This window comes from Hoplias malabaricus, chromosome 11 (genome assembly GCF_029633855.1).
Source record: "Hoplias malabaricus isolate fHopMal1 chromosome 11, fHopMal1.hap1, whole genome shotgun sequence".
Taxonomy (NCBI): Eukaryota; Metazoa; Chordata; class Actinopteri; order Characiformes; family Erythrinidae; genus Hoplias; species Hoplias malabaricus.
The window spans coordinates 35,390,631-35,403,561 of NC_089810.1; the positions used below are offsets into that span (position 1 = coordinate 35,390,631).

The following is a 12,931-nucleotide window of genomic DNA, read 5'->3' on the forward strand; positions in this document are numbered from 1 at the left end:
ATTGTTGGAAGGTTTGATATCAGCCTTTTTTTAAAGGTTATAAACTCATTACTATGGTGATAATTAAGGTGGAGACTAAGGTGGAGTGTACATTAAAGAAGAGAAATTATGTTCAGGGGGAACTTATATGGAGAAAGAGCATATCATTGGGTCAGGAAGGGTTCAGTGTACCAGGGATTACCTGGTGTATGTGTGTGTGTGTGTGGGGCATTTGAGTGATTATCTGTGTGGTGATGCCAGGGCTGGAGATTGTAGATTTGCTGAGGCAACATTTTGAAGAGCACACACTGTGCCAAGGACCTGAGCATCACACCACTGGCTAATACTTTTCTGTTATATAACCTCCACCTACTCCCCACAGTCACCGAAGGGTTAAAAATGCAGCCCTTTGGAACAGTTTTCTAATATGGGCATGACCTCCACCACAGAGCCAGCTCAGGACTTCTGTGGTCTTTATCAAAAAAAATGTTACTCTACGGAGACCACTGTGCACATTTGAATTCATTCATTCATTATCTGTAATCCTTATCCAGTTCAGGGTCGCGGTGGGTCCAGAGCCTACCTGGAATCATTGGGCGCAAGGCAGGAATACACCCTGGAGGGGGCGCCAGTCCTTCACAGGGCAACACACACTCACACACTCACTGCACATTTGAATACACAGTGTATCTGAGGGAAAGTAAATAAAGCAGATTAAAGTGCATTATGTTCGAACGATCGCACCACTGTAGCTGTGCCACTTGTGAGGAATTAGAGCAGTTCCTAGAAGTGTGTCTCCAGCTGTGCAGCTCTGACCCGCTTTCAGTTCACTGTTACAGAACACTGACCCAGTGTGTGTGTGTCTCCCTCTCCCTCGTTCTCTCAGGTGAGAGGATTACTGTCTAGTCCAGGCTGTCTCACTATCAGGCTTTAATCCCTCAGAAAGTCCATCTCAGCAACAAACTGAGCCAATTTACTCTCTCTCTCTCTCTCTCTCTCTCACACACACACACACACACACACATTCACTCTCTCTCACTCTCTAACGCTCTTTCTCTCACACACACACACAGCCACAACACAAACACTCACATTCAGCATGGGATTAATCATAGACACACATTCTACACACTCCCTAGCGTTTAAACACTCAGAAATGAAATGGGTTTGTATTTTTTTTACCATTTAAAGATGCATTTAATGCATAAAATGTACATGTCATAATCATATTTAATTTTATAATAATAGCATAACAATATTCATTAAATGCTGAAAGAAATTAGTGTATAATTCTAATAATAGTCGCTATTATTGGCAATCATTTGCATATCCTTATAACAGTACTCCTTATATTTACAGTATATAAGTCTATTTATAATTTAAAACCTGTCCAGCGTCTGTTATGAGGTGAAGACTATTAATCAGGAGTGTGTACCTCTGCAGTGACCGCTTCGGCTCTTTTGGGGAGACACTAGGTTATTGAATAATATTTAATATAATTTGATGGCATTCAGCCAGGAGAACATTAGTGAGATCAGGTACAAACGCTGAATGTGTGTTTGTGTGTGTGTGTGTATGTGTGTGTGAAGGTTGTAGAGCTGAATTTGGGGCAGTAGGTGAATCAGGGTGGGGGTGGGCCAGCAGCTCTGTTACTGCACTGTCACCACACAGTCTAATCTCACATACTGCTGACTCCAACACACACACACACACAACAGACATAAATAATACGGACACACAACAGTACTACTGTATGTTTTTATAAGAAATTAAGACACAATACACAACATACACAAATGCACTCTAATAGTGATACATGACACTGCAAACACTAATATGAACAGCATTACAGTGTGTATCTGTCAGTTACTGGTCTTGTTACACAACACACACAATCTCAATCTGTCTCACACACCCACACACACACATATAATGAAATCTGAACTGTAAATCTTTAAGTGCGTGAGATGATGGTGAAGTGGACCCACAGATCAAGAAAATATGTAGCACAACATGTAAGCACTTTTTAATGCATCTGTTTGGCTACTTAAGCTACACCCATCATGGACTCAGTGAATGTAATCTCTACAAAATACCTGAAATGAACTGGGTTGTTCTCAGGGCAGCGGGACATGAGCCTAAGTCCATCATGAGTCCGTGGCCAAGCATGGACTAATGACAAAGCCTCCTGCACTGGGGTGTGGTGAAGGAGGATCGGAGTTGTTTTAATAACAGTCAGCTTTTAAAAAGGATGCCTGATTCTACTTACCTCCAATATCAAGTATTCAGACTCCAGGAGTTACTGTAGAATTTACAGCTGAATTAGGGACTCAGATAGAAACTTAAAAAACAAGAAAAGTGCATTTCCTGAATGAAATAACAGCGCTTGCAAAGAAATAAAAACAATAAATAAAAATCAGTAATTAATTGACAAAATGAATTAAAGATATTTGACATAGAGGTTTAGACAGAGTGGTGGATAGATTGATACAGATATAAATAGATAGAATTGAGTGATAGATACGTAGTCAGATGTCTGTCTACATAAATTACCATAAATTACTTCAGTGCTGTTGCTAGGCAGCTCTCATGATATACCAGATAGTTGTTGAGGTGTTGCTAAGTGGAAGCTATGAGGTTGGAAAAGAGTTGCTAAGTGGTTGCTAGGGAGTTGCTATAGTATCCCAATTGGATACTACTAGGTAGTAGCCGTCTTACGTTTCAGGATTGCCAATAGCGTACAATAATAACACAGTGACTGAAGCTCTTACTCTGCAAAAAAACACATAATCTAGCACTGATTCCAGCCCTAAGACTCTCAGTGGGATGCATAGATTTTTCAACCAATGTGGAGTAAAGCATTACGGTGGGCTCATTATCTGCTTTCTTATTTGAAAACAAAAGAAAATAGCAAGAAAGTAAGAAAGAAAAAAAAGCAAAATGCTATGTTTGTGTGGTTTCTGTGCCTATGTTCAGTCGAGGCGTGCCTTTTATATTTTTCTGCTGTTTCTGACAGAAATCGGCATTTTGTACATGGGTATCATAAATCACTATGATCTGAACACACTGTAAACAATAGATAAGCAATGACAATTTATTGACTATTCATTTATCTCTTTAGACCGAGAGCAGCTTTGAATAACACCCCCTCGATTCTCATTAACACTGGTGCAAAGGTGGACCTATTGCTGGAGAGTACCAAGGTTAAAAAATCCTGAATAGAACTAGTTAATGGTCCAGAGTATGTCGAAAAGTGCAAAAAAGAATGTTTGATGGGATGGAACATATTTATCTGGTGGAAAGTTCATTCATTCATTATCTGTAATCCTTATCCAGTTCAGGGTCGCGGTGGGTCCAGAGCCTACCTGGAATCATTGGGCGCAAGGCGGGAATACACCCTGGAGGGGGCGCCAGTCCTTCACAGGGCAACACAGACACACACACACACACACTCACACCTACGGACACATTTGAGTCGCTAATCCAACTACCAACGTGTGTTTTTGGACTGTGGGAGGAAACCGGAGCACCCGGAGGAAACTCACGCAGACACAGGGAGAACACACCACACTCCTCACAGACAGTCACCCGGAGGAAACCCACGCTGACACAGGGAGAACACACCACACTCCTCACAGACAGTCACCCAGAGGAAACCCACACAGACACAGGGAGAACACACCACACTCCTCACAGACAGTCACCCGGAGGAAACCCACGCAGACACGGGGAGAACACACCACACTCCTCACAGACAGTCACCCAGAGGAAACCCACGCTGACACAGGGAGAACACACCACACTCCTCACAGACAGTCACCCAGAGGAATCCCACACAGACACAGGGAGAACACACCACACTCCTCACAGACAGTCACCCGGAGCGGGAATCGAACCCACAACCTCCAGGCCCCTGGAGCTGTGTGACTGTGACACTACCTGCTGCCCGTGGTGGAAAGTTGATAAACATAATTTAATTTCTGTTTCATTAGCTTAAAACGTAATAATAAACAGCGATAACAAACTGTGGTATACAAATTATTGGTATACACTAATACATTTGAGGTTTGTGCTAGAACATGAGATACTGCTTTTCTATAAATTCTGAGAATTAGCAGGTTGTGTTTGTATTGAGTGTTGGTTTTGTGTTTCCTGTTCGTGTGTTGACGGTGTATTCTGGTGTTGAGAGGGTGTGTGCTGGTGTTGAGCTGATATTCCGCTGTCTCCTGGTATCCCTTTAATAAGCTTGTGTGTGTGAGCGAGAGATGGTGCGGGATTGGCCTATAAAAAGGATTAAGTCTGTATTCACATAAACACAGGGCATTAGGGTTATGAGGCAGTGTAATCAGGTTAGGATCCTTCTTACTCAGGCACGTGAAAAGGAACAAAAAATGAAATACACCATTTCATCTAAAACCATGAGCAGAGCTATAACATGAAGTTTGTTATTTTGTTATGTTTAAATTATACATATCATACTGTAATTTAAGAAATAAAGTTGGAGTGGTGTTTTGTACAATGACTCACACCATCACACAGCAGCAGCAACACCACCTTACACACCATCACACTTCACACAGAAGAGAATTAGGGTGAATCCCATTTATTACATTTTATACCTACCCCGTGTTTTCTAGTGTAATGTTGCCCCTTGGAACTGAGTTACAAGCTGTAGTGTCAAAAATCATCCTCTCCTAAACAATACAACCTTCAAGAGTCTGATACGTCATCAGAACGAAGTGCAGTGCTTGAGCACTCAGTCTGCAGTGATATCAGATGTAGTTGAATTTAAGACTTCCTGCCTTCAGAACTGTTCCACAATCATATATCACCCTCTCAGCTCTCTGTGATATGAAGCTGAATTCCGCAGCTTATTCAGGATCTTATTGTCCTAAACGTCCAGATCCACCTTAAATTTTGTCATATCCATAGACACAAGAACGTAATTGTTTCACCATTTAAGGTGGAAATGGAAATTCTGCAGCATCAGCAAAATATTAGCTGTAAAATGCATTGAAACACATGGAAATAAAATAATATAATGGTTATCATAGTTTTAAAGGAGAAAACTTTGGTATTCATGGCTTTCTTTGGTTGCTTGCTCCACTATTTTGCTGGTAATTCACAAGGCACTTGTAGCCTTTCATTTGAAGTGTGCTCATAAAAAATCTCCATTAAAAGTGATATATAGCCCTCTCCTTTGTCCCTACCCCTTTTTTCCAAGAAGGATTGAGACACCCCTAGCCCTAGGCAAAAACAGGAGTAGTGCTAAAGGTTGAAATGGTATTCACTCTGAATAGTAACCACTGACTGGTAGGAAACCCAGACAGACACTGGGAGAACACACCATAAAGAACAGATAATTCGTTTAAATATTAAAAAAAAGTTTAATTCGTTATAAAAAGAGTTAACGTGCACAGTAAAATACAACACAATAGAAATGATATATAAGATAGAATAATAAAAAAACATTAGCCCTCACTTAGAATATGAACCCATTTCCTTTAAAAATAAACAATTAATAACTGTGTAAAACACCATATTTTCTTCCACAGATACAGTGCAGTGTGTTAATAATGTTTTAATAAACTGTGGAAGTGAGAGAATTCAGCAACAACATATGAACAATGAATCACAAAAAAAGTCAAGTAAGTCATATATAATTTTAATAATTACATTTAGCAGTTCTTAAACAAGCTAACTCTAGATATGTATGTGTAGAGAACTTTTTTGATAAATGTATGTTGTATTTGTGTGAAAACTTATTTAAACAGCCAGAGTCCTATATATTTTATAATTAAATTTCATTTAGAGTTGGGCAATACTTCAAATTTATTCTTGTGAAGCCATGTTCTGTGGAGTGATTGTGCCCTGCACTTCTCATAATGTATTTAATGTATTTAGCAGGCTGTTAGATCACTATAGCAACCAGGGAGCTGTTTTAGAGCTTAGTATCCATATCATTACTGTCACAATAAAACTTTATTTCCAAATAAATTAACTCTCAACTTTCAATGTAAGCAAAGTAAGGCTCCAATTTGTGAAGTGTTTTAATTTAATTATTTCTTCAAACAATGGCAAAAATAATAAATAAAATGAAAAACACAGGAGAAACAAAGTTTTGGTCCCACAGCATCAAGTCAGAGCGTAGAGTGTGTTGTGAAACAGTGTTTAACAGTGTTACATAATACATTAATCTCTCTTGTAAACAAGTAAAAAAATGTTCCTTTAAATGTTCTAAACAATAGTCCAGACTGATTTAAAAAACCAGGTTGAATAATAAAATGTGCTGTATTTTAGCAGTTAAGAGCTTTTTAAGCTGGAATGCAGTGGTTAGGTCTGCGGGACATGACGAATCCTCTGTGACACACACACCTGTACGAACCCTCTGTATTCACACACTGGCCATTGGAACACTTTGGAAGACTCTGGTCTTCACACTCATTCACATCTACAGAGAAACACACACACACTCACTTTCAGTCTGTTATTGTAGCTGTTGAAATGTTTTTTAATTAACCATTTGAAAGCTGTATCGATATTTCAGTACAAATGAATCAATTAGGAGGAGAAAACCCAACCTTTAGGTCATTATTCATAAGAGCTGCATCTATCTTATATAAGGCAGTCACGTCACATGGCATTAGGGGTTGGCGATTTGGCTGTAAAATTATATCACGATAGTTCTAGTATTTTGGCAATAACGGTATTCTTGGCGATATGACACAACACTGAAAAATACTTTTATTAATTAAGACCAAACTATTGGGACAAAATAAATGTTTTAATAATGTTAATTATATCAAATTAATAAATATATTAATTTAGTATATGTGTTAAATGTTTTTATTTATTAAAAAGTTCTATTTACTACAAATTTAATATTTTTAAACATTCAGAAGAAGCAACAAAATAAATCTGTAAACATTTGCTTATTTTGTAAACAATTACTGAGATTCTGATATTGTATAAATAAATAATGTCGCATATAAATCTACCACACAACTGAAGCCCAGAAAATGTATAGAAACAGCAAACGTAACCTTAAAGCTTCACAGTAAATCACAAAATAAATACAAAACAGACGTTAGTAGTCAGTGTAGTGTGTCTACTTGGAAAGGCTGTTGAAATCTTCCCACTTTTGGCAAGCATCATTTGATAGAACTTGTACTTTACGGTTTAAAACAGTATTAATGAGAACAAAGAATTGTTGGAATAAGAATTTAAAGAAGTTTATATAGGTTTTTCAGTTGTTTTAATAAGCAAATGTTATGAAGCCTTATGAATGATGATAGTAGTGTTGCTAAATACTGTTACATTTAAGATTTAAAAACACTTTTTCTACTTCTATGAATTACATATTTCCCATTGAATATGCCTTATATACTATTTTGATCAGAAGCAGGCAACAATATTGATTCAAATCAAACATTTCTGATATTTTTAACATTTTATGCAAAGCTTACCATTATGGCTAATGCTATTGAATGAAACCCACTATAGAACAATCACATGGTCTCAGTGGTCTGTTGTAAATAAACTGACTGTACCTATACAAGTCATGGAGCTGACGTCCAGCTGAAATCCATCATAACAGTCACAGGTGTATCCTTCTCCAACTCGAACGCAGCGTCCATTCTCACAGCCCTGCAGTATCCCACACTCCCCTTCCATCAGCCCAGCATATGGCTCATACTGCCCTACACACACACACACACAAGTAAAAGAGATATAACCCTCTTCTCCCACTCTTCACACACTGATAGCAACACCGCAGGAGAAATGCTAGCACAGGCTTCCAGTATCCATGGTTTCAGGTGCTGCACATCTGGATGTGGAGTGGTGCCATTCTTCATCAATAGAAACCTCAAGGCCACTGGATGTGCGAAATTGCTACATGATGATGTGTTTCCCTTTTTATGCACTGAAGCTGGCACATTCCCTGAGTTTTTCCAGCAAGATGGTGCACCACCACATTATGGGTGTCAGGTCCGAGCATTCCTAGATGAACAGTTTCCTGGAAAGTGGATTGGTCATCGTGAGCCAGTTGAATGGCCCCCAAGGGCTCCCGATCTAACCCCCTTAGAATTTAATCTTTGGGGTCATCTGAAGGCAATTGTCTATGCTGTGAAGATACGAGATGCGCAGCACCTGAAACTACAGATACTGGAAGCCTGTGCTAGCATTTCTCCTGCGGTGTTGCTATCAGTGTGTGAAGAGTGGGAGAAGAGGGATGCATTGACAATCCAACACAGTGGGCAGCACTTTGAACACACTTTATAAGTGGTCAGAAACTTGTAAATAACTCATGAAAGAATAAAGTTACATTTACAGCTTTGTTTTTCTTGTGAAATTCCCAATAAGTTTGATGTGTCACATGACCCTCTTCTCATTGAAAAACAAAACTTGGATCCAAAATGGCAGACCTCAAAATGGCCGCCATGGTCACCATTTTCCCCCTCCCATATACTAATGTGCCACAAACAGGAAGTTAATATCACCAACCATTCCCATTTTATTAAGGTGTATCCATATAAATGGCCCACCCTGTACATGCTCCCCCTTGGTGGCATCATTAGGTGACGTGGGTTGTAGTTTCACTGTTTTGCAGATGATGTACAGATTGTCATTGTCATTGTCCAACATGTATCTACAAAATTGTAACTTTAAAGGAGACCAAAAAACCTTTTTAACTTTCGATGGAAGTAAATGTATGAAAATTTCACTGTGAATGGACAAATACAATTTGTCTCAAATTGCTTGGAATAAAATCTTTTTAAGATGCAATTAAGAAGATTGGGGACAATGCTGTTTTTATCCTGGGTTACTTTTTCTCCTCTTTGACTCAGATTAGGAATCTGAAATTAAATTTGACTGTGGCTAAGGTCCATTCTTTATTTGTTTACCTGTTCAGGTTTTGAAACGGCTCCAGTATGTGCAAAAATATGTGCAAGGGTTTTGACCCACATGGTCCTGTGGGAGCACATCAGTCTAACCCCCAAGCATATTCACTGGCTTCCATTCATTCAATCATTCATTATTTGTAAGCGCTTATCCAGTTCAGGTTCGCGGTGGGTCCAGAGCCTACCTGGAATCATTGGGTGCAATGATGGAGGGGGCGCCAGTCCTTCACAGGGCAACACACACACATTCACTCACACAGTCACACCTACGGACACTTGTGAGTCACCAATCCACCTATTAACGCGTGTTTTTGGACCATGGGAGGAAACTGGAGCACCCGGAGGAAACCCACGCGGACACAGGGAGAACACACCAAGCTCCTCACAGACAGTCACCCGGAGGAAACCCACGCAGACACAGGGAGAACACACCACACTCATCACAGACAGTCACCCGGAGCAGGACTTGAACCCATAACTTCCAGGTCCCTGGAGCTGTGTGACTACGACACTACCTGCTACGCCTCTGTGCCGCCCCAGTTACAGTATCATATATAATACAAACCATTTGTGATGGTTTTTAAATCTTGCCCTATTACCTAGGCTGTGATAGTTGGTGATAAGACATTTAGTGTTTTTTAGTGTACAAAATATAATACAATTTTAGCTATTTGTTTCCTTACTTTCATAAACTCTCCGTGGCCTGTCTCCTTCCACTCGTCTGTCAGTGAAAGGTGGGTAGGGGGCACCAGAAGTCCAAGGCTCCATGCCCGCCCCCTCTTGTTCCTCAGGTAAAGGGGCAAGACTTAGGGGGCGAGACTCGGCGAGAGGAGGACGTGGCCTAGTCCCAAATGCTCTCTCACTACGGGGGTCTGATCCAAACGGAGGGGCAGGGGCCATGTCATAGTCTTCATCTTCATAATAACTACCAGATCTGGATAATAATCAGTAATAAATAAAGAAAAAATAAGCAAATAGTAAATTTCTCCAGTGATTATTCTTAATGTAATTAAACAACTTTTATACTGACACTCAGTGACCAGGATGTATAATTTATTTTAAACATTGCCACCTCCACGTGTGCAGAACCTACTCCATAGAATCTAAACTGCTTCATCCAGGGACTACAAAGTGATTTGATTCCACATCTCATAGAAGATTGTAGAAAAAAAGGCTGTAAAAAAGAAACCCTAGGTGATAACACACGTAAGCCTTGATATGATGCAGTTACCCTAAATGCAAAAATTTTTTATTTTTTACGTTTGTGCAAATTTCTTTATGATGGAGTTTACTGTTTTCAAGTGTAGTGCTGTGAAACCATTTGACATCATCCACCCAAAAGCCATAGTGCAAAATTTTTTAATCTTAATAATTTAGGGTAATTCCACCAAATCCACCAAGGCTCATGTGTGTTACCAGCCCAATTAGGATTTCGGGATTTTACTATGGTGTTGTGAGCATTTTGTACACATAAAATTACAGCCTAAATTTAGTTAGCTATATTTATGATAAAAATGACTGATTAGTCCCTTTAATGCTTCTAGCATGCAATTGTTTACTGGAAGCATACCTCAGACCAGGTGTGATATACGGTGGATATGAGCCAGGTGTCCTTGCCCTGAGTCCAGACCTTGGGTTGGTTCCTACCACTGGAGCATAGTCATCGTAATCAGGAGAATAGCCAGGCCGAGCTGGCTGAATTTCACGATAAACAGTGTCTCCATATGGTGGAGGATATACACCTCCTCCTCCTCCTCCTCCTCCACCTCCTCCTCTTCCGGCGAAATGGTCAAAATAACGAGGAGAGTTGGGCGGAGGACCCACAGCACTACACATGGCTTCATATGCCTCTGAATAGAATAGAAGAAACACAGAAAAAACATATGATTAAAAATGTCCTCCTATACCCACTAATCGATAATGGCACTGGAGGTGATAACTAGGGTATTAAGTGAATGGTAGATGTTAGGTTGGGGAAAGTGGCAGGGTGGTACCCAGCTCCCCCTAAATAGGCTGTACATGGATGACATTATAACATTTACAACTACTCTCTCAATCTATTGCAGTTATTGGAGAAAATGAATGACAAACTTAGATGGGTAAAGTTGAAGGTTAAACACAAGTCTAAAAGATTGTTGAGCCTGAAAGATGCAGGAAGCCTTTTGATGGAGGGAGATGTGATAGAATCTGTTTTCAAGAAACTATTTAAGAGTTGTGCAGCAGTGAATGATAAAGAGCAAGTTGTAGAATTGAAGAGACAGAGGACAGAATAGCATATTCATATAATTAACATGTCTATAGTTTGGCTCGTTACCATGGCTAAGGTGACAACTGATAGTTTAAAGGCTATAAGAAAATGGCTAGTGGTAACATGGGTTTGAGTGAGGGGCACTGGAACTACTGCTAGAAAGCTTAATTGATTAATTTTTACTGTGCTATGGAACAACAATAAATGATATACTTCAAATTCAGTTAAATTTGATTTTATTTATAAAATACTATTTACAACAAATCCTAGCACCAAGTAAGCAACCTGAGGTGACAGTGAAAAATAAAAATTTCCTCAGAGCATAAGGAAAAACCTTGATTGTAACCAATAGTCAGATGGGGAGCCTATGTGACAGATGGTGCATTTAGCTAGGACATTGGAGCACAGGGTTGTGGTAGGGCAAGTGCAAAGGTGTGGGCACGGCTAGAGTCAAGTCATCCATGAAAGGCATTTAGCAAGGCCACACCTCCAGACAGAGAAAGCGAATGATTACTAGGCTGATTCGAAAGCAAGAAGAAGAAGTACAGTGCGCAACAGCAGCCTCTCAAGGAAAGCATGGACAATGGCTCTGATGTATGGGTTTAGACATGTGGAGAATCACTAGGGTAGAGTTAGAGATGCTGGATATATGACGATTAAATTTCTTTTGGAAGTTACATGCAGTGTCCTTTGAATTATACAAAACACTGGCAGTGGGTAGGGTGAACATTATAAATTATGACATTATATAATTATATAATTATAATTGTATAATTATATATTATATAATATATATAAATAGACATTATAAATTATGTGCAAGGAATGGGAAATTGAAACAGATTTTGTCTTAAGCAGCTGCCTCATAAACCATAGCCATCAAGCAAGATCTTACCAATTATGCAGCAGTCATTTTGGAAACAACACCAATAACTTACCAATACCTTAGTAAACACACAGCATAAAAAAACAACAGCATACCAGCCCCTGAGACATACTAACCACCCAGTAACTATCTAGCAATCATGATATACCGACACCTTAGAAATTACTTCACACTTAATTAGCATATGCAAAAACTAGCAACCATCTCAAAATTTCTTAAATTGCCACAAAGGTTTCTTCCACTCTACTACATTCATCATTAGGCAGTTTCAAAGTATGGAGAACACATCAATAGATGATCTACACTGTCCTCCTGGGCATCAGCAAAAGAGGGGTTTATGATAAAGTGGCTGGTGTATACCCTGGAGCATAAATATATATTTAACTATGTACAAGTTAAAGTTTGAATATTTTAATTCAAATGACTGTTAATTTAAAATTAAAACATGAAACATTGCCTGTGCAAGAGTTGTGGCATTTTATCTATTTATATATATATATATATATTTCCAATATATTAAACTAAAATACAACACAAATATTTTATAATGTACAGTATAATGGAACCCATTAATGGTTAAAGTGGCCCACATTATGCTTCTGTGTTCACAGCCAACAGAGTCTTAGATCTGAAATCCTTGAGCGGATTCCGACTGGGTTCAGATTATGAAGGTAATCTGAGCTTGCTTATGTCAATACAAGGAACAACACGGCCCATCAAAAGTTTTGGGACACCTAGTTTGTTGACATTAACAATTTGTGTATTGATGAATAGCGCACAGTTACTGAAGATTTTTTTTAATTGAATTTCAAAACTATATATTAAATGTATTTATAAACCTCTAATGAGGTTCATTTAGAACATAAATGTATTGGTTACTATATTTGTGACAGGGCCACCATTTTCTTCACTGTA

At 39.0% G+C, this 12,931-nt stretch overlaps 1 protein-coding gene across 2 annotated transcripts in view; it reads right to left on the minus strand.

Moving 5' to 3' along the window:
* Positions 1-5,376: 5,376 nt before the first annotated feature.
* LOC136709282 (latent-transforming growth factor beta-binding protein 4) overlaps positions 5,377-12,931 on the minus strand; it is a 71,266-nt gene continuing 63,711 nt past the window's right edge. For both annotated transcript variants that reach the window (XM_066684420.1, XM_066684419.1), the window contains 4 exons: positions 10,453-10,732; positions 9,566-9,816; positions 7,530-7,679; positions 5,377-6,430 (listed from right to left, as the gene is read on the minus strand). In XM_066684420.1, the coding sequence (XP_066540517.1) occupies positions 6,294-6,430; positions 7,530-7,679; positions 9,566-9,816; positions 10,453-10,732 (818 nt within the window). In that variant the 3' untranslated portion in view covers positions 5,377-6,293. The remainder of the gene's footprint in view (positions 6,431-7,529; positions 7,680-9,565; positions 9,817-10,452; positions 10,733-12,931) is intronic.